This window comes from Gouania willdenowi, chromosome 10 (genome assembly GCF_900634775.1).
Source record: "Gouania willdenowi chromosome 10, fGouWil2.1, whole genome shotgun sequence".
Classification (NCBI taxonomy): domain Eukaryota; kingdom Metazoa; phylum Chordata; class Actinopteri; order Blenniiformes; family Gobiesocidae; genus Gouania; species Gouania willdenowi.
The window spans coordinates 26,001,324-26,027,326 of NC_041053.1; the positions used below are offsets into that span (position 1 = coordinate 26,001,324).

At 38.6% G+C, this 26,003-nt stretch overlaps 1 protein-coding gene across 3 annotated transcripts in view; it reads right to left on the reverse strand.

The window, feature by feature from the left end:
• Positions 1-26,003, reverse strand: part of LOC114470638 (connector enhancer of kinase suppressor of ras 2) — an 85,692-nt gene that overhangs the window by 9,792 nt on the left and 49,897 nt on the right. For all 3 annotated transcript variants that reach the window (XM_028458933.1, XM_028458932.1, XM_028458934.1), the window contains exons 10-21: positions 15,334-15,461; positions 15,009-15,220; positions 12,266-12,352; positions 11,269-11,477; positions 7,314-7,351; positions 7,187-7,229; positions 5,505-5,553; positions 5,000-5,172; positions 4,020-4,093; positions 3,830-3,901; positions 1,776-1,846; positions 1,596-1,696 (exon numbers count right to left, since the gene is read on the reverse strand). In XM_028458933.1, coding sequence (XP_028314734.1) covers positions 1,596-1,696; positions 1,776-1,846; positions 3,830-3,901; positions 4,020-4,093; positions 5,000-5,172; positions 5,505-5,553; positions 7,187-7,229; positions 7,314-7,351; positions 11,269-11,477; positions 12,266-12,352; positions 15,009-15,220; positions 15,334-15,461 — 1,257 coding nt within the window. The remainder of the gene's footprint in view (positions 1-1,595; positions 1,697-1,775; positions 1,847-3,829; positions 3,902-4,019; positions 4,094-4,999; positions 5,173-5,504; positions 5,554-7,186; positions 7,230-7,313; positions 7,352-11,268; positions 11,478-12,265; positions 12,353-15,008; positions 15,221-15,333; positions 15,462-26,003) is intronic.

Genomic DNA, 26,003 nt, shown 5'->3' on the forward strand with positions numbered 1-26,003 from the left:
TGCTGCACTGAATAAACACAGTGGCGATGTGGAAAAAATGCTCCTAAATCTAAGAACTTAGATGTACTGTATACATAAGAAAATATAATCACATCAGAATATAAAATTACTTACTATCTTAAATAGTTTCTAAGAAAAGCTGTCCCCTTTGAAGGTACCTTGAACATAGTAAATAAAAACGGAACAAGGGCAATAACCCCGGAAAAAATTATTGCGCGCTTGTCATTTTTGAACTCCATCAAGGTCTTGATATCCTGAAGCCACACACCGAATTTGGTGATCCTATCTTAAACAGTTTCTAAGAAAAGCTGTACCCGTTTGAAGATACCTTGAAAAGAGTAAAAAAAAACGGAACAAGGGCAATAACTCCGGAAAAAATAATTGCGCGCTTCTCATTTTTGAACTCCATCAAGGTATTGATACCCTGAAGCCACACACCGAATTTGGTTATCTGATCTTAAACAGTTTCTGAGAAAAGCTGTCTTCTTTAACGGACAGATGCATGGACGGATGTTCAAACCTATATCCCCTTTCCACTTTGTGGCAGGGGATAATAAAATAATAGTCAATATTAACAGCCACTGAATAAGGAAATGCAGAGTAAAGTGTGTGAGGGAGCGAAAAAGGCGGCGCGTGTGGCTGCTGTGCAGAGGATGCTGTGCGCTAAGCTCCATGGATGTCGCTCCAGAGTCGGACGCACTGCTCCCGGGAGCTTCTCTGTCTTTCTCTCCATGTTTTGACCCTAAAACTCTTGTGTCGCGTTGATGCCAGGCCAGAATCAGCTGAGCTGCTGTGCAATATATACAACGATGGTACAATGTTCCCAAATTAGACTGTGCGTGACAAGCACGGTTTTGGAGCTCAGACCTGCAGTAACTCAGATCAATGGCATCAACAGATCAATAGGAGCAAAGTCACAGGACCTAGTGGAGCCCCCTCATTAAAGCAGGGAAAATATAGGTTTTAGGTTAGGTTTTAAAGTTTTTTTTTTTTTTTTTTGTTTTTTTTTTTTAAAACGTTTGTATTTGTTTATTTTGTTTTTTCATTATTAAATGTTTGTTCAGCAGAAAGAGAAGTCCACCTGCCTCCAATTGAACTTCTTCAAATGTCATTTTGTGCTTCTGTGCACTCACCTTTCCACATTGACTGTGCAAAATGTTCATTTAAATAGGGCGATCTCAACCACGTCTATACGCACACCTTCTGGTGGCGCAATGTTAGTGAATTCCCCACAGCAGGTGAAGAAACATTGCCACCAAAGGATTTAGGGATGCAACTGGTTTACCACCCTTTATTTCAAAACTCAGTGAATCCACCCCTCAATCTTTCCATACTATCTAATTGGAATGCACTACATACTCATTTAGTACGTTAGTTTGCAAATTCGAACACAGCCGATAACCTGGACCCATCTAGCAAGAAGTAGCTAAACTCGACAATGGTCTTTCTAAATATTAGTTTTGCAGTGGATGTCAAAGGTTTTTGTAAAATAAGACAGAAAAATAACAAATGTAAATACTGAGGCTTAGTGACCTGAATGTAGAGCTGCCTAATATGATGTGAAGTGTTGGACCCGAGGTATCTGTGGTACTTACTGATGGTGTCCGATGGTACGTATCACAGATGGATGAAGGTCCTTCCTGTTTGAGTGTCATCGTGCCATCAACTTCGTCTTGATCACTCTCACTCCAGTAGTCTGTGGACACACATGCACGTTGATTATTAATCTTCATGAAAGTTCGAGGAAATCCCTTCTAACCAAGTCCCTCACTTACCTTCATCAGGACGTGGCACCTTATCGTCCGGAGTGTAGCCGATAGCAGCGAGGCCGAGCCGGTTCATCCATCTACAGAAAACAAGGATCAGTCAATGATGGAAAAGATGGCGGGAAAACCTGAAAAGCTGAGGGGAGAATTCAGGGAAGAGTTGTACTGGGTTAATGCTAAGTGACGGAAAGGGGAAAAAGAGCTTCTCACTGTAAATAATTCAAATGTGTTTTAACAGTTTATATGTATCAAACTGATAAAGAGAGACACGCTTTGTGGTGGTTAGACAGGCGTGAAGGTTCCTTAACGTCCTAACTATTCTACATTTATGTTGTTTGGAAAATATTTATTGTGCAACATTGTTGTTTCCTCTTTCCCTTTTTTTCAGATTATAAGGCAAAACCTTACACATTGTACCTTGCATTTTATTACAATTGATACATTTTTAGTCTTTAGATATTACACTTTATTTCATTAACGTACAAATACCAGTATACGCCAGTATAAAAATCATTTTTGCATGTTTTTTTTAATTTAATAATGTGAAATTGTCCCTTATTAAAACATTTTCTGAAATTACATCATTTCTATTCTATCCGATGGTTGTTAAAGAGATTTAAAAAAATTTTTTGACTTAAATAAGAGAAGAAAAAATGTTGTTGTGGGTTAAAAGGACAATTTATAATTATTGAACATCCATGTTGAGGAATCGCAAAATTCACCAAGATGTGGAGGAGGTTGTATTTAATTGCCTTTTATCTGGAGGGAATGTGGGTCTGAAATGTGACAATAATGTAACTGTCACACATTGTGCAGTAATTATTAAAAAAAAAAGTCTCAAAATTTTCTGTACAATCAACTGTTCAGAACATTTAAAAAATGAACTGTGCTAAGAACTTGACTTAGTAGCAGTGACGTGCAGTCATCGTAGGCATGGTAGGCAGTGCCTACCCAAGGGTGGTGGTTGTTGTCATTTTCTCCGTGTTTCTGTGTTTCCAACACAAACAACGGAGTATGGAGGCTGCTACTGAATAATTGTTTATGTTTCTTTAATGGTGTTCTACGATGTTGATTTTGTTAGATGGCTAAATGCTTGTTCATGTGGATTTCTGATTATGAAATGTATATTTTGATAAGCGCTTTGAGATGACTTTGTTGTAAATTGCGCTATACAAATAAAGTTGAATTGAATTGAATTAACACTTGCCAGCAGAAACATAAGGAATTGTCAATTGTCTTGACATTGGTGGTCTCGATTTGCAACGCCCTGCCTACCCAACCCTAGTGCTCACGGCACATCACTGCTTAGTAGGAATGTTTGCTGCACTTGAAATGTCTGCCTGTAACTCTTAAATGTTATATGTTTTAACTTATTATTGTGTTGTACAAAACAGGTCTCAATGGGACTACACGTGTATAAATGAAGGTTATGAATAAATAAATAAATAAATAAATGCCTAATGCAAAACGTTTTGGAAATATTTGTCGCTCACTTTTGGATGTATTTCTTTATTAGGTGGAACAAAGTTCATAGTTTAATCCAAGCAACAAGGTTTTACACATTATAGTGATAATGTAATAACGCAAACAAAGCTCGTCATCAATGCCAGCATCCACCTTTTCACACATGAAAATGTGTGTATGAGGACATTACGCATCATACCTCTGAGCTCAGTATGGAAGTCAAATATAGCTGCTTAATTACTTTGCCCCAATTATCGCACCGTGTTGTTGAGGAGAACTGTGGATAATTAAAGCTCATCAGATAGCACTCCTGCTAACATCACCACAATCTCTCTCTCACAAGTGCACACGTGACACCCCCCCACTAACTTACACATACCCAAACAGTAACAAACACACACACACACACACACGCACGTACAGGACCACATTCATGTCTTATTCATGCACTGTGTTGTGTTTATGGGCTATTGCCTTGTGTAAACTTGATTCACTAGGTTGAATTATTAATGAACGCACGTGACTTCCACAGTTGTGTTTTTTTCCACTTTTAGACACAAGCTTCAACAATGGTTCAGAACCGTAGTAGTAGTGCTCACCGGTTCATTTCCTCCAGACAGTCCGTGGCGAAGAAGAAGCTTTTGATTTTGGGATGACAGGCTTTGAAGGCACTGCATAGTCAGGTGGGGAGAGTTGGGAAAAAGGAAGTTATTGTGCACTTGTGTTGTATGGGTTCACTCAAATATACTCTTTGATTAACGATCCTTAGGACATATGAGGAACACTTACAATTTCCGTCTGCACTCAATGGCTCTGTCTATTCTGAACTCGGGGAGGCTGATGAAGCCCTCAGCCTTCTCGTCCTGCATTCACAGACATATATATTATATATAGCAAGGGTACATCATTTTGATTACACCAAATCTAGTCTCCATTCTACTAATTATTGTCATAGATGTGACAGCGTGTGGACGATTTGCAGCTTTTTTCACCTCAAACCGAAAATAATGGCAAGTTGTGGAATCAGATTTAGGACTGAACAAGGGTAATAGTTAAACATTTCAAGCAATTTTATTAGATTTACATTTAATAATCAACAAGCCATCATTATTTTGCAAAATGTTAAATAGTAGAGTGTGAATAAGCTCCTTTTGCTGATCTATAGACAGGATAAGTTAATGCTTAGAAACACTTAAAGGCAACAGATTTGAATTGAAAGCTCATATTAAAAGTGTAATTTGAATCATTATTTTGTTCCTTGTAATGCTTTTATAAGTTATTGATAACATTTATATCAAAGTATATTCATTTTTGCTCATACCGTTGATCTGAAAGGAATATATTGACTTTTTCAAACTTTCATGTTACTTTACTGGCTGATTTTGAAAAGTAGGCACAAAAAGCATCGATAGAGCTAATGTTGCTCTTTTTTATTCAATACTTTTGGTCCGTACTGTGATGATTTGTTGTATTTGCTACTATATAAATAAAGTTGAATATATTACTTTAAGGATTTCAAAGACCCTCTATCAATCTCCAGCTTTATTTGGAGGGACAAATGAGCTATAAAAGCTTTTGCAATCTGATTTTTCAGCTGCTTTCTCCACAGTAAGCACTGACTATGATCCCAGCTTGTAATGTCATCATTCCTAACATCTTAAATGTGGGTTATTATGTGATGGCTGCACACAAGTAGAAAGAACGCACTTGCATTGATAGTGCAATGAATGCTTCAGAGCAAAAAAAAAAAAGGTGAGGAAATGCCTTACGTTTTGGTTGGTATACCAGTAGAGGCAAGACTCTTTGAGGATGAACCAATACTTTCTCCATTTTTGGGTGAAGTAGCCTTTGGCATCCTTTTTCTTCCACAGCCAGCCCTCACAGTCACCATGACCCAGGTCTTTACAGGAGATCCTCCTTCGACTGGCACTAGTGAGGGAACCTTTGGAGATCGAAGAAGAAAAGAAGAAGAAGAAGAAGAAGAAGAAGAAGAAGAAGAAGAAGAAGAAGAAGAAGAAGAAGAAGAAGAAGAAGAAGAAGAAGAAGAAGAAGAAGAAGAAGAAGAAGAAGAAGAAGAAGAAACACTTTAATGCTTCAAGTGCAAAACGCAGAGCAGAGGGAAGACTGTTGGCCCTACAAGAGTCACAAACACTAATACACCCACACAGAAGACCATTACAAAACACTTATTTCACATTGACTAACTTCAATATCAGATATTACAAGCACCAAAAAATTGTACAGCATAAAAATTTAAAATTAGTCCTTCCTTACCTTTACTTCTCTTTTTGGTTTTCGTTCTTAGGGAGGTGTAATGGAAAGACTAGAGGAGTGAGAGAGAAGAGCTGAGTTAAAAGGGTTAATACCAGCATGTAAAGGCAGTATAGAATAAATAAAATGGGATGATGTACAGTCAGACACAGTTGTGTCGGTTTGTAAACAACCCCTCACTTATGTCCCTCGTTGCATAACCCATCATACTGCTCACACTGCTTCACGCCATTTACACTGATGTCCACCCCATATATCATGACGTGCGACCAGTACAAGACAAAACCTTACTGTAGTGGTAGCATTTCCAAGCATGGAGGATGCTGCAAGGCGTTTAACGTTAACCCAACCACTAGGAATGAGTGTATCATAGTGTATCATGTTTTTTCTGCAGTCTGTGCCTTCTCCTCGCCCTCCACTTTATTTTCTGTTTCAGATGTCTTGATGCTGGAGCTGGTGGTTCCTGATCAATGGCTCGCAGCTAAACTAGCCTGGAACACCTGGATGGACTATCCTTCTATCCTATTCTGTTTGGCCCTCTGCTCACTAACCCCAACCAGTAGAAGCGGATGGCTGCCACTTCCTGAACCAGGTTCCGCTGGAGATTTCTTCCTATGAAAAAGAGGGAGTTTTTTCTTCCCACTGTCGTTAAATGCTTGTTCATGTGGATCTTGTTGGGTTCTTTCTTCCTTACTATACTATGGACTATTTTTTTTTTTTGTTAAGCGCTTTGAGATGACTGTTGTAACTTGAGTTAAATAAATAAAGGTGAATTGAATTTAAAAAAAGCTTAAAAGAGTTTAAGCCTTAATGCTACATTGATTCAGATTAAATGTAAATGAATTATAAATTAATGCAGGTAGTAATTAAAGCTTAAAAAACTATTGTGTTTCTGTAGAGATTACATTAAAGCTAAAATGCTCATTCTTCCTGGTTTTTAAGAGATACTTAGAAACACGTTTCAAAGCAGTCCTAAATGTGCTGAATGTCATGATAACGTTTGGACACCAATGTCCTCTATGATAATACTGTGATAAAGTTTACACACATTTTAATATCGTTGATAGTTCCAAAGCAAAGTGTGTTGACTGAACCATCTAAACTTTTTATATCAAATAGGCTCCTTAAACAATAAATAAAATAAAAAACATGATATCATTTATGTCGTTGTTTTTAAATGGTATTTCTTAACGGTTTTCTTTTAGAAATAATTAACAGATAACATTCAGTGCTTTAAAATAATAACAGCTGCATGTGAGTGCTGTAAAAGCGCTCATTTCATTTGGTTTTCGGTGTTGGAAAAGCAGATATTTGTACATTTAGTTTTCAGTCATTTCCTTAAAAGCTTCCTATACTGTGAGACACAAAGTCTGTTTCTCTATATTTTCAGTTTAAATTTAAGTGAAATGTCACATTATCCACTCATCCTTCCATTCTGTTTATCCTAGGATGTGTTTACGGGAAACATGTATTTCAAAAAGTGAATACCAAGCAACAAAGTGCTCCAATGAGGACCAGAACAAAAAGTCAAGTGCACTTCAGTCAATGTGGTTGCTAAGTGATCAAAAAAATTAATAATAATAATAAAAAAAAGGCAATATAGATAGCATTGGATATAATAATTGTTGGAACAAGTATACAATTATATTGAGTGTATTGTGAGCAATGCAGAGGATTCCTTGTACCTTTCTCATGGAGGCAGCTCCTGAACTTCCTGAACCAGAGTATCTGCAGGTGGGACACAGAGGATTTAATGTCTCCCTAAGTGCCTCATTTTACCCTAAACATGCGGTCAAACAACCACAGACTCACCTGTCTGTTGTGTCTGCTCGCAGCGTTTCCGCCCCTCGCTGTTGGACAGAAAGAACATCAGATCCCCGAAGTACACTGAATAATTGCTGCTATGCCAAATATTATTTATAGATATTTATCACATCTGGTATTGGAGGACAATAACTGAATTTTTACCTGCTTTATTATCAGTTTTTCAAAACAAATTACCATTTGAAAGCATTCACAAAACAACCATGATGGTTATTTAATCAGCGCTGCTCACACACTGTGTTCAGCAAGGCTGCCGCACGTGAAAATCGTGGGCTTATGCCTTTTGTGGTTTGTGGATCGATGTTTTAATTAAATTTTGTTGTCCACGGTGCCTGAATGGATTTTTGTTTCAGTTTTCAACAAATCTGATAACAGAGATCAATTCCCCCCATGCGCAGTTGTTTCTGAGTGGAGTTTAACATGTTCAGTATTCTGGCTTTTTTTCACACAGACCAAAAACATGCATGTTCTTATAATTGGGGCCTCTAACTTTACAATCAAGTTATAAAAAAAAGTTAAACTGAATGGTAAGGTATAGGTGTTAGAAGTTGGTGTTGCACCTTGTGATTCTTGGTAGATAGAGAAGAGAAAGCATTTGCAGTTAAAGTTTGACATACTGTGTAAAGTATAGACTAGCATGGCCGTCCAATTTGGGGCCCGCAGGCTAAAATTGGCCCGCAAACGATTAGTTTTGGTCAGCTCATATTTGAAATTTTTTTTTTGAATTTTTTGATGTTTTTTAAAATATAGAAAAACAAGTTATACAGTACAGTGATTGGGCACGTTGTGTCCAATTTTGTTGATTTTATATTGCACCACTAAATGTCTTGAATACATTTAGAGGTTTCATAATTTTTTGCCATGAAACACAATCAAGAAAAGTGTTATTCAACTTCAAAACTACTTTAAGTGTTTATTTATTATGTTATTGGCCTATTTCATTTCATGCACTGGAACATAGATTTAGGCCCGCTGCCAATTAATTTTTGGCCCTTAAATGAAAAAATGTGGGCACCCCTGGACTAGAGGCTGCATGGGGACATTATTAGGCTCATGTCAGTGGGAAAAAATTGGTGTTTTCCCATGAATAGATCATTTTTAAACCAAAAAATTTACTTTAGCTTTAAACCTGCAAAAATATTTGAAGTTTTATACATAAGGCTGATATTCCTCTGGTATTAGCACAAATGAGGTTGAATAAAGTTATTTCAATCCCTACCTAACCCCTAACCTGAACCCTATCCCCACTAGATCCCTCCAGCTAGCCCAAAATATGCCAACATAGCTCCAAAGTTGTCATAATTTAGCAAACAACACTTAATGACAGCCGTCATGACACCTTATTCATGCTAATGACTAGGGATGTAACGAATCACTCAACTCCCGATACGATTTGATTCATGATACTGGGTTCACAATACGATTCTCTCATGATTTATTTTACAAAATGGGACTGTAGACAAATATTCCTTCATTTTTTTGGAAAATACTGTACTATTTTCCTTTTATATCCAATTGTCAAAAGAATCCCTTGATAAACTATTCAAAACAATGCAATTTAACTAAAAATAAATCTTGAATGAAATAAATCAAGGAATAATACAAATGAAGAAGAAGCTTATTAATTTAAATCCTGGTTCTATAGTAAACAATGCAAAACTACATAATCGTTCCTTTTTTTAAAAAAGGTGCAACTGAAAATTTATTTTGTGCCTTAACAATTGGACTTGAAAAAAAACAAAAAACAGTAATTTCACTGTATTTATGTCAGATATTTGTTTATCCTTGCAGTGAAGAAGAGAAGCTATGCTAGCAGACAGAGCTAATAAAAAAACGTGACTTTTACAGATATGGAGGTAATATTACAGATATTCTTTCGGTGCTAAAGGGGTAGAATCCATTATGAACATGTTTAAGGTAGATGGCGGCCAGAAAGAAAGTAGTAGCCGATCCCGCCTTGCTGCCTACACTTTTAGACGAGAAGGATAATATATAGCGCCCTCTGTTGTTTAAAAAAGTACTGCAATTCAATTTTCAGAGCATCGGTTTGAAATGTGATACCTATGAATCGATTTTTAACTGCTGTACGATTAATTGTTACATCCCATAAATATGCCCAACCTCTCACTCTCTGCTATCAACTTTCTGTTCCACATCTTTCATCTTTTTAGGGGCCTAATCGTTTTTTAGAATAAAGATTGTGTAAAATTACGTAAATGTCCTTCTTGATGTGGACGTTTTGTGAAAACTAATAGAGGAAAAAAAGTAGATGAGGAAGGAGGAAGCCAATTAAGTTTAAAGCACGATGGTGCACACTGATGCCATCGAATAGATATGAGTCACAGCAATGAGAATCATGCAGCTGGGAGGGTTAGACGCGATGCTGTGAGCCGACCGTGTAAGTGTGTGTTTGTGTGCATTGTGTTTAAAGGCCAGTACAGAAGCTGAGGTCGTAATTGGTCGAGCGTATGCTGAGTCATACACCTGCACACAGGGATATGTGTCTCACTGTGCAGGTGTGCATGAAGTGTTTGTTCAGAATAACGACCCAGTTAAACTTGTGTGCTTGCGTTTGTGTCTGAGAAGATTGAGATTTTGGGGATGAGATTGGATGAGTCGTGACATAAGCTTCAGCATACAAATGTACCATTGTGTGCTAATGGCTCCTTTTATGTGTGTGTCGTATACAGAAACATTAGTGATGTGAATTAATTATGCTCATTGAAAATGTCTTCATCCATTTTTGACTAAACACAAACACAGGTGTCAACAACAAGGCCACTCAGAGAGCAAAACCCTCCGCCAAGCACCAAATATCTTCTTTGTCCAATATCACAGTTATCTGGATCAGTGATCCTGTTCATGGTACCACCATGATTCACACTTTAAAAGTTTGGAAGAAATGTCTTTCCCCATTAATACCAATGTAGTAGGTCCAAATGTATGGGCAGCTGCATTTTACCAAAAAATTGCGATGAAATGTGCATCTGTGCCAAATAAAACTGGGTGGGGTAATTCAGGAACCAACCTGACATAACTGAGTCAAATTTGGGAAAAATCAGGAACTGAAATATGAATTTTTAAATAGTTGCTAATATTGAGGATCAGTGTATTGATCCGGATCCCCTCCAAAATGTAATGGGATTTTCCATTATGTAAGGTCTATCTTTGGTTAAAATGTTCTAAAATCTATGAAGTAGTTTTTACGTAATCCTGCTAATAGACAAACAACAACAAATAAACACCGGTGAACATTGTGTCTCTTCCCATGTTTCTACTAGGTGACCAGTTAAATTAAGATTTTGAATAAACGGCATCGTAAGTGGTAACACTTATACATAAAGGCTGACATTACACTGTCATCTTTATTACATGACACCTGTCATTAGCATGAATAAGGTGTAATGAAGGCTGTCATTAAGTGTCATTCAAAACCCTAACCCTTCGTTACCTTAACCCCTAGCCCTTTTACCCTAACCCTAACCCTTTGTTACCTTAATCCCTAACCCTTTGTTACCCTAACCCTAACCCTTTGTTACCCTCACCCTAACCCTTTGTTACTTTAACCCCTAACCCTTTGTTACTTTAACCCCTAACCCTTTGTTACCCTAACCCTAACCCTTTGTTACCCTAACCCTAACCCTTTGTTACCCTCACCCTAACCCTTTGTTACTTTAACCCCTAACCCTTTGTTACCCTAACCCTAACCCTTCGTTACCTTAACCCTACCAAACCCCACTAGATCCCTCCACCTAACCCAAAAAATGCTAACATAGCTCCAAAGGTGCCGTAATTTAGCGAACAACACTTAATGACAGCCTTTATGACACCTTATTCATGCTAATGACAGATATAGACAGTGTAATGTCAGCCTTATGTACTGTATAAAACTTCAAGTAAAGTGTTACCAAAGCATATTTCTGTGATTTTAGTTTGTTCATACCTGCAAAGCGTCTGGTGGCTGGTCCAAACGAAGAGTTGAGGACAGCATGGAAGGGCTGATGGGAAAGCTGGGGCTGCTGGGATTACGACTCTTACGTCGAGAGCGTCTGGTAGAATCTCGTCGGCTCTCTCTCCCAGGTACCTCTGGCTCTTCTTCTATCACAAGGATCTTGTCATCACTAAGATAATGCAGCAGGGAGTTGTCCGAGTCTGTTGGTGGGTGTGTAGAGAGCATAGACATTAGAGGACGGGCCAGTTCAATTGAACAACTGACAGAGGGACGGGTTGAGGGAAGAAGGTGAGATAGCATCACTGCGTCAAGAGAGAACCTTACAGTGCTACTGTAAGAGGTTAAAAGGACCTTTATGAAAGAAAAAAAAAAACTATCTAACAAATGGGAATAAAAGCACTTCTGTGCTGTAGTATCTGGTTCTGAACTAGAGACACAGTGAATGTGAGCAACAGCAGCTGTATACTCATTCAGAAAGCAGTAAGGAATTGACTTGATCAAATGCTCAAATTTCTTTATTTTCCCTGATAGCTGCACACAATCAAGTTGTCCCCAAATCTGATTTTTAACCACACACCTGAATGAAGTAAAGCAGTAAGTGACTGACAAAAAGAGAAGAAGGAAAGCAAAAGGCACACAACCAGCCATAGTATTGTTCTTTAATGTTATTCATAGACTTCCTGGCGGTGGGGCGGAGAATCCTCGGCTGAATACAGATTGACTCTCACTGCAAAATGGTGAAACTGGTTAGAATCGGTTACACAAAAATAGGCTAATCTCTAGAACAGCTACAGTACATAAATGCAATTTCCTTGCATTTATCTTTATCTGACTCTGATACATACTTTGCAGGCATGTATCCCTCCACAATCACACCACCATGAGCAACCCAAAGGATGAGCTGAGATGTCTAGAACTGAGAATGGAGCAAAGCACAACGCCAGCCCGAACCAAAGTGCAGTGAGTGTATGTGCGTGTGCATGTGTACCTCGGCTTCCTCTTTTTCCCAAGCTGGGTTCCTTGGCCTCGGCCATCCAGTTATATTCAGGAGGCATGGAAACAGGTCTGAGGTCACCTGGAAGCACCAATCATCAATCAGAGAGTCGGCGATAGGGGAAGGACGGTGATGAGGTTTGGAGGAGGGTCCAAGAGACAGTGTGGGAGACAGCTGGACGAGTGATCAGGTGGGAGAGGGAGATCAAAGTGCTTACACGTAAATCCTGATAGTCATCTTCGGAGGGGCTTGAAAAAAATGTCCTCCAGTAACCCACCTTTTTTTTGTTAAAAAATAGTCCTAATAGTTGTACAAAACTATTGGGACTTTTAAATTTATACAGTAGTCCTTCGCGGATTTTTTTTACAGTGCAATTTTGGATGCATTTTTTTTTACAGCGTATGAACGCGCATTGTGTTCTGCGTCCTGATTAGCTAATGCTGCGTTCACCACCACCGACACATCCAAATCGGTGAGTTTCACTGTCTGCTGAAGCGAAGAGCTGTGCTCCTTTTTCTCCTCTCATAAACATAAACTACCAGTGAAAAAAGCCGGTGTGATTAGCGGCTAATGCTATCCTAGCTCAGTGCTACAGAGAGAACTTTTACCTGCTACTACCACCTCCTCGCTGATTCTCCTCTACGCTTAATGCTTCCTAGTCCGGTCCCGGTTATAAAGGCCGTGTCATACAGCTCCAGGTGGTCACACACAGCTTCTACTCTGTTGATTGGGTGAACAGACCGGTTCATCAACAAAGAATCTGAATGCATTCGGCATCAATGTCTGATTGCTAGCAGTGTGACTCTGGAATGCTGTATGTTTGAAAACAGGTTTATGTTTTAAAATCTACAAAGGTTTTAACTTTGAGAGTTTTTAAACAAGAGAGAAATGTTAATTCCTGTCTGAGAAAAGTGTATATAGTGTGTGGTGAGGGGTTTTACAGCCTTAAAACATGTGTAATAACTGTCAAAAATACTTTGAGGATACTTTGCGGATTTTGCCTATTGCGGGTTATTTTTATAAAGTAACCCCCGCGATAAACGAGGGACTACTGTATTATAAAACTTTACCAATCAACTCACGAGCGATAGCTTTTGTTCTTCCTTTTTTATTCTTGAATTGTACAAATAAAATCTAAAATTGTTAACTTGTATTATATTTTTTACCATGGTAGATCTAGAATTGGATAAAAGAAAAACTTAAAATGAGGTTCTTTATCAAAACAAAGCTCTAAAAAGTTTTTTTTATATTCTCATTGTGTATAAGAAACATTGGTAACACTTTACTTGAAGTTTTATACATAAAGCTGACATTATGCTGTAAGTATGACATGACATTAGCATGAATAAGGTGTCAAAGTCTGTCATTAAGTGTTGCCCGTTACCCTAAAGGCTCAAACATGCTCGGGCGGACACCACGCCCAACAGACTCAGCGCGGACTGTCCGTTCTCCTCAGAGGTTACATACTTGGGCGCACCGCCAATGAGTAATTTCCATCAAAATCCTACATGTCCCACGATTCTTAGCGCTTCTCTGTAGTCCTTGTTCTCCTGGGACGCGTCTTAAAGGTGTCTGTGCTGTCGTAGCTCGTCGACATCTGTCCTGCTCTGTTTCACCAGGCGGTGAAATGCAGGACGGTGTTACATTTAATGTGGGTCGATACAATGCCGAGCAGTGTTTTTTGTGACACCAACTACGCGAAGAAGTAGTTTTGCGAGTGTCCGCCTGAGTATGTTTGAGCCTTAACTCTCACCCTTCGTTACCCTAACCCCACCTAAACCCACTAGATGCCTCCACCTAACCCAAAAAACATTCGACACTCGAAAGGTGTCGTAATTTATCAAACGACAATTAATGACAGCCTTCTTAACACCTTTTTCATGCTAATGACAGTAATGTAGTAAAGTGTTACCGAAAAGTTCTATGCCGAAGTAAAATAAATACTAAGTATTAGCATTAGTTGGCGGATGTCACAATGATCTGGGGTTGGCTATATTTTATGTTTATTTTTTATGGTTATGTTAAGTTTTTTTGATAGCACATTGTGTTAGGTTTCAGTAATATGTTTTCTTGGTCGAGGAGGGTGAAAGGTTTTTTTTCAGTCAGGGTTATTTTTAGCTTCATTTTGTGTATTATTCCACTTCATTGATATTTTTCGTCCTGTCAATGTGTAGGTTTCCTTCCTCCGTCTTGTCTCCACGAGTTCTGCCTTTTCTCCTGATTGCCTCCCCTCTCTACTAAAGGAGTGTTTGAACACCAAATCATGTCTGCTGAACCATTGTATAGTCATTCTCATCTGTGCATTAGCGAATGTGACTAAGATGGGGTTTTTAAACGCAAATGTTCACAGAGTAGTACTTTATTTTGAGAATCAAGCATTCTTTGAAAAATAGGCTTTTGAGGAAGTAACACAGCCTTTATTTTCCACATGTTAAAGCAGTTTTTGACTTTCAGGACAAAAGAAGCTGCCGGGGCAAGTGTGGACACAGGTGGGGGTCACACAGGGAGTTGTAGACGTTGTGTGATCAGACTGATTCAACACGTGCTTTTGTTTGTTGTGTGTAACTTCTAAATAAAGACACAAAGATGCCATGGAGTGGGTGATGGCCAAACAGCGTGCTTGTGAGAAAACAATGAAAAATAAAGGTGTGAGAACATGCTGTTTTAACACACAAACAGAACCCGAAACCACAGTTGCTTCACCAACAACCATCCAGTCCAGTTTTTTCAGTCTCACCATGTGTGGGGGTCTTGTCCCTGCGCCGTACGCCTGTATTTCGGCCCCTTTCGTAATCGGGAAGTGGAGGCCCATCTCCCTCCAGCAGGGAAAAGTACTGGCCACTGTCCTGGTCGAGGTAGTAGCTGACTGCCTCTGAGCCTTTGGAGCCTGATTGGGAGCTCACGCTGTAGCGACTGATGTCGTCACATGACATTAGACCCATTTCCTCCCTGAGGAGAGATGAGCTGTCATCACCTCTGCTATCAGGACCATCATCACTGCCATCACTGGGTTCATAATAATCAACATAATGAGTATATCCTTGATTGTGCAGGTGTCTGACCTGGTGCTGTAGAGTCCAGAGACAGGAGACAGAATGTACACATCCTGCATGCTGGGAGCATCCATTTTTGACATTCCCAAGGTGCCTCCGGGTGTCGGGGAGGTGCTAGTGGGGCTGGTGGGGATTGGCTGAGAAGAGGAAGCAAAGACAAAAAGGTCTTTTTTAGCAGGATTGTGAGGGATGACGGTGCAGCGAAATGATGAATGTCAGATATTTCCTCAGAGAAATCCAGCACACAGTGTCACACTATTAGAGCAGAGAGACTTCTATTTGTAAAATACCCGTGGTAGTGCTGTTTCTATTTATTATAACACCACAAACACCATGTTGTCATTTTGTTTCACTGCTGTTTTGTTTTCATACCTGTCAGACTGTGCAGTCTCTCCTGCATACAATCACTTCACTATTCTGTCATTTTCTAAAGCCTCTTCACTCACACAGGCCTCTTCATGTCTGTTCCCATGGCAACCCCTCCTCTCCCATAGCCTTTTTGCGCGTTCACTTTTCCCACCCCTTCCTTGCTCTCATTGAGGCTGCTACAGATGGAGAGGACTAAGTGAGTGGCTTTCTACCTCAATATTCAAGGACGCACGTATTCATGTAGTCAGGACTTTCTCATGAAAGAAGGATGCCTCACAGCAGCATCCTAAATTATTTGAAGGTCAGATTGATCAGCTTAGGGTGACTAGTAATTAGTCTGTACCTATCGATTCATCCTCAAAGAAAAGTGTGTCTGTATGTTTGAGAAGCTCGCACCATCTTACATTTTACAGATTATGGACAGAATGAATAAACAAACACAGGGACATTCTCATTAAACAAGCCCAGTGTCTCATCCTTTCATTGTTTCATCTGGAGAGCACTGATCAAACACATTTAGGATTGAAAACTATATGGCATTCAAGCACCTTACAATAAAACAGCATCACAATAAATAATGAAGACTGAGGTTAAAAGACAATCAGAGTAAAAAAGAAAGACAGAGAAGGAGAGAGGGACAAATAGAGAGAGAGTATACTGTGTGTTTGGTGACGAGCTGAGAGTGAAAATAGTAATTTGGTGATTACAAACCACTGCTCCCTGCAGGGATAAAAAGGGCAGAAGTAAGTGAGATCCTGGGGGTAAAACTGTAAATAAATAGGAACTTCCCTACTGGCAAAAATACATTGCAGCTAAAACAGCATTTAAACCATTTGAGTGATTAAAGTTTGGACAATTGTTAGTAAATCGCTGTTTCTGTTCCCAGATGCCATCTTTAAAAGAAGTGTCAGACTTCTAGTATTATCAGAATCAGAATCAGAATTCCTTTATTTCTTTTGTTACAGCCACTTTATGAAAACTAAAATCATAAATAAAGGAATAAAATGTTTAACAAAGACGAAAGAAAGAACAAACATTAAAAAACTGCATAATTAAGTAAAAGACTGTTAAAAATAAGTATCAGATACACACACATTACAGTAGTAAAAAATAATAATAATAAAAAATAAATAAATTATAATAATAATAACTAGAACTGCAAGCAGCTATGAAAGGGGGCCAAGCCTTCCCACGTGACTCGGCCCCCAGGTTTCGTGGAGCCCGTGAAAGTACGTCACGAAAGATGACGGGCTTGGGGCGAGCGTCAGGACACAGGCCAACGTGCCATTTGCTGTGAACAAATGGATATGAAGTTTTGGAAGATGTGATTTAAAATATGAAAGTTACAGGCCAAAATGCATCTGCACCCATTATAGCACCACCTAAAGGTGCACATTTTGGTATGGGTGGTCTGTGTACTCTTATATATGTACCCTGTAAATTTCACAGCCCTCAACATAATAATTCAACTGAACACGGCCCCAGGAGCGACCCAAGGTCATACCCACCAAATTTGGTAAAAATCGGTCTTGCCATTTAAGAGATATAAATTTCCCGTATTTACAGCACCCCCTAGTGGCATAAATTATAAAAATTTTGCTCATGCCCCCACAGTCACATGCCAACCAAGGATCTCAGATTCGGTGTTGTTAGCATTTATTTTGACAAAGATATGCAACAGTCATACATTTTTATAGCTAGCTAGAAAACTTTACTCAGTAATTATTCGCGCATATTTTGAGCCAACAAAATTATTTTATCAACTTTAGATCAAGTCCAACTGAAGACTCTACGTGCCACACTGATTAGACAAAACCCCAATGAGGAATTTGAAAAAGAAGGTTTTTGATGTGTAGTGACTTACAAAGAGTAATATGCCATGGGAGTGGGCGTGGCCTATGTCAGAAGATGCGACTCTATGTAGGTATCCCCTTTGTTCGACTACAACATCTTGCATAGAAAACTATTTAAAAACAACAATATAGCATAATGATGAAATGAGCAAGTGATAACACACATTTTAAAGAATCTAACTTAGTAAATAAGTGGAAAGAAACAGTATTTAATGGAGTGGTTAACAACCTTTTTTGGATCGTGACCCTATTTTGATAGTTTTCAATCATGTTTGAGCTCAGATATGTATTTATTTTTACTGCATTTTAGTTTAACTTTATTCACAAAGTGAAAGTATAGAAATACAGTTGTTTAAGATTGTGTTGTTTTGAAAATAAAAAATAATTACAAAAAGGTAATTACATTTTTCAGAAATTTGAGGCGATCCCACATAGGTTAAAAAATAGATTTAGTGGCTCCCGAATAGATTTATTTCTATAGTTTTTATTATTTCCAGTCATCTCATGCCTGGGACGGGACAAAAACGGACACTTCATTTGTTATTTTTCCACTCTCTCCCTCAAGTCCCCCCTGTAGGGCCATTGCGTAACCCTAGGGGTACACGTACCCCCATTTGAGAAATACTGCTGTAAAGTAAGCTACCCTCCAACGTCTAACAGGCCCCCGCACTGAAGACTTTCAAATCCTGCTTTAAATCAACTTTTAATTCACCTGAGTTTTTATTTATTTATTTATTTATTGATGGTGTGGGGGGGGGGGGGTTCTTAGCCCTGTTTAGATTTCTTTAATTTCATTATTTTATTGTTTGTTAATAAAGCAGCAGTAAATCATCATTTAGAATGTTGTGTTGATTGTAACCATGACAACAGAAATGAAAACAAACACAGGAGATGAAAGCAACATGACTTGAAAGTACCTGGATTCTTCTAGAGTAGCACACACAGCTCAAAGCTCTAAAAACTACACTCTTTTGTTGAACATTCTCTTGCTTTTGTTTCTTGAAACATTGACGATGGATCAAAAACCAGTGATGGACGTTACTTTTAGTGACTTTGGGGATTCTGAGCCCTTATTTAACAAATTCAGAGGGGCGTCATTCCACCCGCCAAAGCCACCACGGAGGAAGAAGGTTAAGACACAGGAGATGAAGGGAGACCAACCATCATCTCCTGGAGACAAGGGTGATGATGAACAGGTGAACCATCCACCAGCCACCGTACCAGTGAGTCCCTGTGAACCAGGCTGCACACTGGTACCTGACCAAGCACCACCAGGGTGTATCACATGTGCAAAGAGGAGAAACAAGAGATTCTTTGCAACATACCTGTTTGAATTACAAGAGAAGGACCTGGCCCAACTCACACTGGCTCTAGAAGTTTCCACAAAGGAATTCCATGAGCAGAAAATTGAAAACGACATTCTGAGGGCCGATCTCAGGCAGGCGCAGGATGAATTCAAAAATCAAAGTGATCAACACGACCAACTGTTGGATGTGAACGCCAACATGTTAGAAGTGGTGAAGTCAAAGGAGCAGGCCTACTGCAGTCTGGAGGAGCAGGTGAAAGAAAAGGTGACCCTGCTGGAGAACGCCCTGGTAGAAGCACAGAACCAACTGAAAGCCAAAGATGTGGAACTAGAAGAAGAGCGGTCCAGACACGCTAAAAAGAAACCTCTATGGAAAAGAATCCGCCAGTGGTTTACCAGGAAAACCAAACATTAGAACAAAATAAACCTCAAGTTTGACTCTTAATCTCTATCCCCCCATGATGATTAAAAATGTTCCTCTCTCCTCTCTTTCCATTCTTTTCTCCTTTGAATGCAGGAAGAAACTTTTATTAAAAAAAGATGAAAGAACAAATGAATAAACAAAATGTTTATAAAAATAATTGTCGCGTTGAACTGAGTTATTAAGTTGGGTCAGACCATGAAAATCATAGTATAATAACTTTTTTCCTCAAGAATTCTGACTTTAAATTAAGAAATCTGACATTTTTCTCAGAATTCCAACTTTAAAGTGAGAAGTCTGACTTTAAGGTAAAAAATCTGATATTTTTCTGATTTTGAATTTAGAATTCAGATTTTTTTCCTCAGAATTCCAACATAAGGGAATTGGTATTGCACTGCACACTTTTTTAGTAATCTCTCAATGAACAATTTATGTCAAATTTGTGTTTAAATTCTGTTAGCTCCATGAATTTTAATTCCACTTTCATTCCACCATTGTGCTCTATTGTTCTTTTTTCACAGTATTCTGAGCAAAATGTTGTAGATGGACAAATGGGGGCAGGGGCGCAAATCATGGTGGGGGATGCAGGGGTCGTGCGTCCCCCCAAAAAAAAATCCCATTGTAAACACAAATTAAATAAATATTACAGTATAGTAACCTTATTTTACTTTAAAATACAAGTCATGCTGCGTAAAAACACATTGACGATTTTAACAATTGAAATATTATACCCCTCAATTAAAATAAACAGTTTTTACATTATTTTTCATTTCTGATGCTTTTATACTGGCCATGTAGTTCATAGTGCTGTGGACTTGTAGCTACACATTCACACCAAAACATGTTTCATTGAGTAAAGTTTTGTATATTTCTAAGTTTTGTGGCATATTCAATTGTACTTTATAATTTGTGTAAATGTTTGTGTATTCTGTAGATTTAGTTTAACACATATTCTGATGACAAAAAGTATAGCCTGTATTTTCATGTCCCCAAAAAGTAAAAAGTGTGCCAAGTTTCACGCTGATTGGACAAAATCCCAAGGAGTAATTCTAAAAAGTAGGTTTTCCAGTTTTTGCGATTTTGCTCCGACAAAAGTTTAGACGGAAATGGGCGTGGCCTAGCCCAGGTGGATCAGTGCTCCTCAGGGAATCTGTCCATATGAAGTTTTTGAATGTGCGACATACAGTCTGGGAGTTGTAGGCCAAAACGCATTGACCTTGGTTATAGCGCCACCTGCTGGCGGATATATGTGAATTTTTGCGTCCAAGGTCCCCTGGGGGTTTTTGACCCACCCTCCGAAGGGCACCACCCTACCTTGCACGGTTTAGCCTGCAGCAACACTTTTACCAACGGAACTATAAAAGGTAACAATAATAATAATAATAATAATAATAATCGGAACGATAACAATAGGGTTCCTAGCACCGCTGGTCCTAGGAACCGGTTCCCTGGCCCCGCGGGCTTGGCCCCCTAATAATAATATACAAATTGTATACAAATATGATAGATATTTACCAAAATAATACAAATATACAAATATGATACAGATATTTACAACAATCAAGCTATGAGGAAATTGAGTCAATTTGCATTATAGGACACACTGTTTTCCCAAATTTAGTTTTAGGTATTTCTAGAGATTTGCTGAATAAAAAATATTAAAAAAATATAGCATAGTTATTGGGTTGTAAAATTTGTAAGAGTCACAATTTTAGATAAGTACAAAACAAACCACAGTTCATTGTGCATTTTCACCATCTGCTCGTTGGTTTTTCAGAGTTGGCCTGTGAAAGTCACATTGAATCATAAAGTCTATGCAGGACAACCCTGATTACTTTCAAATTTGAATAATGGGTATCAACCTTGAAATCATTTCAAACTCACTTGAGAGGCATCGTACACCTCTCAAGTAAAGGCAGAAAAGCCATGACATTGCACTTATTTTATCACCATGCCAGTGGAAAGCTGATATCTGGTACTAAACTATTAACCATAAGTTGTTTTACTTATTAGTTATGACCAATGTTTTACAGGCAATATTACTTGGTTTAAAATCATCCTGGAGGCTGGATTTGAGTCTCCAAGTGGGTGGATTTGGTCTGCAGGCCTTCAAACTAATTTACTTTTAATAAAATAGTAATTTTGTTGAAATGTACACTCGTGAAATTATTCTTGTCACAATATTCCTGTTCCTTTCAATATGTTTGAATGTTGCAGAATAAGTTAAGATATGTGTTTTTATTCATGTTACCTAATAATGAAAATTGTTTCAGTGAAAAGTCATAAAAACTTTATAAAATTGATGTCAGGAAAGATTGTTTGGTTTACTGATGTGACTTTTTATATGGAGCATTTTGCATGCAGGAGGTTTACCATGTGAAGCAATACATATTTATTTATTTGGAAAGAATAGGAAATTAGGGAACAAATAGGTGAAATTGTAAGCAAAAAGTCATGTAAATATTAATTTTGACTCAATAATTAAGTTGATAAAATAATAATCATCAAAACATGCCAAAATTAAAGGAAAACAAACATCTGAAGCGTTACAAATCTAATAAAACAGCTAACTTTGGATAAGGTGATGTCAACATGTCTCTTTGCTTTTGAAATTGTTGAAATGCCCCCTATGCAAAAATCATAGCAGGAAATATCTTCAAACATATTATTACATATAGATTATTATTCAAACTGGTATTGTATCCTAGAGGCCACAGCAGAAATGTGCAGCCTCGGTGTAACAAAGTACTAACCCTTCTTCCCTCACTCAGCCAAAGCCTATCTATAATACATCATCTGCAAATACAAGTTGCCTAAAATAGCTATTTACCAAGAGTAATGATTTATGAGTGGAAACACAGCCCATTAGAGATTTATGAAAGCAGTCTCGAGGACGACGTGCACATACGTACTGTATGTGACCGAGAAAAGTGGCCTGTGACGTGAATGCTGATGAGGCCTTCATGTGTGCGCACCCTCACAGTTCACCTCATTTTCTTAGTGAATATCATTTTCAGCATCGTATACATTAAACTCCATAATCCTCATCGGGTATAGATAGAAGAGATACACAGAGTGCCATCATATTTAGCTGTTAAGAGCATTTTTCCGTTGAGGGATTTGAGGCTGGATTCAGACGATCGTTTTCAGAGATAAATTGTTTCTTCTTTAATTCTTTACAAATACCCAGAACATGTGGCACATTTGAGCGAAACTCCATGCTTGTCCTAATCAAGCCTCCAAGGCTGAGGGAAGAGGAATGAGAACACATTTGTTTCCTACGTGTGTTTGTTGTGGCTGAGTGGGTGTACGCTACGATCCAAAACCAGGCTTTCAGAGTGCTGTGACCCACTTCCTTTGTCGCTCAAAGGAGCAACCCGGGCTGAAAACATCTCACTGCACACGCACAGTAACACACTTGCTTTTGACGCACAGATGGACAAACGTGCGTATGATATATGATTTCCAATTTTTGCATGCACACACACACACACACGAACAGGCTGTCGAGCAGGATATTTTCAGTGAATTATCGTCAGTGTTTGCTGTGGAGCAGCTCTTGTTCCAGAGCCAGTGGAGCTGCCTGTAGCAGCTCATGAATAATTAAGAGCTCCAGTCTTTCTGAGCGCGAGAACAAAACCAAAGACACTCCTCTCTCTGCTGATCTGGGCGCTTGCAGTGCATTTTGCGTCTTAGCGGGTCTAGCTGGAAAGAGTCCCTACAATTCCCTGCTGATGCACGCAGCAAATCAAACAATAGACGCTTAGTAACAATTAAATCTGAAATCCAAAAAAGACGAAATGCTGACGATATGATGCTTGTTAAAGTTTTAATGGTTTCTAGGCCAATAAGTGAAAAAAACCTAGCATATTTAGGTCCCTCGTGAACATTCACCCATATTTCTATACCTAAAAACTTATTTTGATTTGCACACGCTTCAGCATACACATGTAGAAACAATGGAAACAAACAGTCGTTGGTTTGGAACAGAGGAGTGTTACACAGGGAAAGAAAGCCAAAAAGCAACTGCACTCACAGGTCAAATCGTGAATTTATAAATAAATTACCTTTAATCTGATGAATTAGCCTTATCTCTGTTATCAGAGACACACTCACTGGTTTGTTTTGTTTCATAAAACTACCTTTGGAAAACTCAATTGTGTCTACGCGGCCCATTGTTAACCTACCTGAGCCAACCCCTGATCTAACCCTTCATTACCCTAAACCTTAATGTTAGCCAATCCCTAACCCCAACCTTTTATTACCCTAACCCATAATCTTATCCCTAACCCTACCTGGGCCAACCCCTAACCTTAACACTTCATTACTCTAAACCCTAACCTTATTCCTAACCTTACCTTAGCCAACCCCTAACCCTAACCTTTTATTACCCTAACCCAAAAAATGCCAACATAGTTCCAAAGATGTCATAATTGAGCAACACTTAATGACAGTTTAATGACAGCCCTAATGACACCTTATTCATGCTAATGACAGATAATGACAGCGTAATGTCAGCCTTATGTATGAAACACCAAGTGTTAACAAAATTTATTACAATCAGCGTACATGATCAAAACACCTGCTTTTAACGCTTTGCACCTAAACATGTGCCACTTTATTACCTCCGCCAAGCAGTTCATATTTTCACCTCCGTTTGTTTATTTGTTTGTTTGTTAGCAGGATTACGTCAAAAGAACTAAAGAGATTTAGCCACATTTTTGTAACCAAAGACGGACCTTACACCATGGAAGATTCCATTACATTTTGGAGAAGATCCAGGTTGAATATTGTTATTCTGGACCAGTTTCAAAAATGGGGGCGTCTATACATTTGGGCCTACTGTATCATTATTAATAGGGATAGAAATGTAAAGCGAGCCTGAATGAGGATCACTGAGCCATAAAACTGCTAATATCTGGCAAACAGAATTGTTTACTACAATGAACAAGCGCTCTTGTTTATTGTATCTTTTGGCATTACATATGTATTGATGGCTTTATTCTGGGGTTTTTCCCTCCTTTCAGTTTTCGGCCATTACAATTGTAAACGCTGTTGAAAATATTCCCTCCTTGGTGGAGGTAATAACACCAATTTTTCATGATTGCCAAAATGTTGTATAAGTCATTTTTTGTCCTTCCTGTTTTGTATAAGATGCCTATTTAGCTGCCTTCAAATCAGGTCTGTATTAGTAAAGTGATTCTCTTGGTAAATAAAGGTCAAATAAAGGAAATAAAGTAAGCAATGAAAGCAGCGGTCAGACAAGACAGTCTGTACTCGGGTCAGAACTCATCTACCCTTAGTCAGCACCTAACTGCACAGTTAATAGTGTAAAATTCAGTAATAACTCTGAGTGACAGACTTATAAAGTCTTTGCCCTTAGGGTCACCGAGTGTGCTTAAACAAGCATTCCATTTTTTAAGGTCAGAGGTGCATGAAAATAAGTGCTGATGATTGAGTTTAAACGGGTCAGGACAGAGTATAAGGGATCCAAAACGAAGCGTGGACAACCCTGTGCTGACCTTGCATTGCTACACAGTGTACCGTAGAGCGCCTTCATTAAACAACTCTCTACCTTCACTGATGTTAGTAACTGCCATTTAAAAAACGGGCCTTATTGGTGCGCCTATAAATTTTCGCACAATGAAGGTCGAAGCGACATTTGCAAATGGCTTTGATCCGTGCCAGCTGTGTGGCAGGTGATAAAAATAGAATCTTCTTTCGAGAATGTACTCAAGGTCAAGCTGTGAATTTTCTGCCTTTGTCCTGGTGCTAATTTAAAAAAAATATTTTCAAAGGAAAAAATGGGGCGTAAGAATAAGACCAGAGAATGGGTAGAAAAAACATAAAAATTCATCAGTGAATTGTAGCTACGTCATCATACAGCGGGCGTTTCTGCATCGACTGTGTGCCACTAAACGTTTCTTCTTACAAACGTCATGCAGTACTGCTGCATGGTTGATGAACAGCACAAACCCTCAGGCTGTGTCAGACCTGTCCTACTTAAATTACACAAGGGAAATGCACCTAGCTTTAAAAACCTCATTAGCTGTTATAATGCTACGATGATAACACCAGTCTTCATCAGCTGAGACTGATGTTTCCACCTGTGGACACGCTGGGCCACGGGACGACCACTGAAAGCTAATATGGTCACATCTTCTCTAATATCTATCTCAAAGCAGATGAATGAGTACCCCAAAGCTTAGTAATGTCTTATACAAAGGTGGAGTTTGTGGTCAACAGTTTTTAATGACAGTTTTCCCAAATTCATTTGAAAAAAATATCTTTTATAAACTTGTTTTCTGCTGCTTTGATTCTGACATATTACTGTTAGTTTCATGTCACCGATGTTCGCTCTACCTCGTGTGTGTAGTACACGTTTTCAGTGAAATGGTCCCAAACTTTTTGAGACTTTAGGTTGGTTCTTCTTCTGTTGCGCAATTGCGCAAAAGCGGCTGCCGGCCTGATTTTATCATGAATTTACAACATTAAATAACGTGTCAACTCACATTTTTGTAGTCAACATGATCAAATATGTTACTAATCATTTCCCCATTATTAACACCACCAAGAGCGAAGCGCAGAAGTGGAGTGAAGATCGGTAAGATTATGTTTATCTGTCATTGTGGTTGGCGCAAATCTCGAGACTATATATTTAATTTCCCCCCCTGGCAAGAATCTCAAACTTCAACTATGGTCGTATAGTGTTTATATTCTATAAATAATG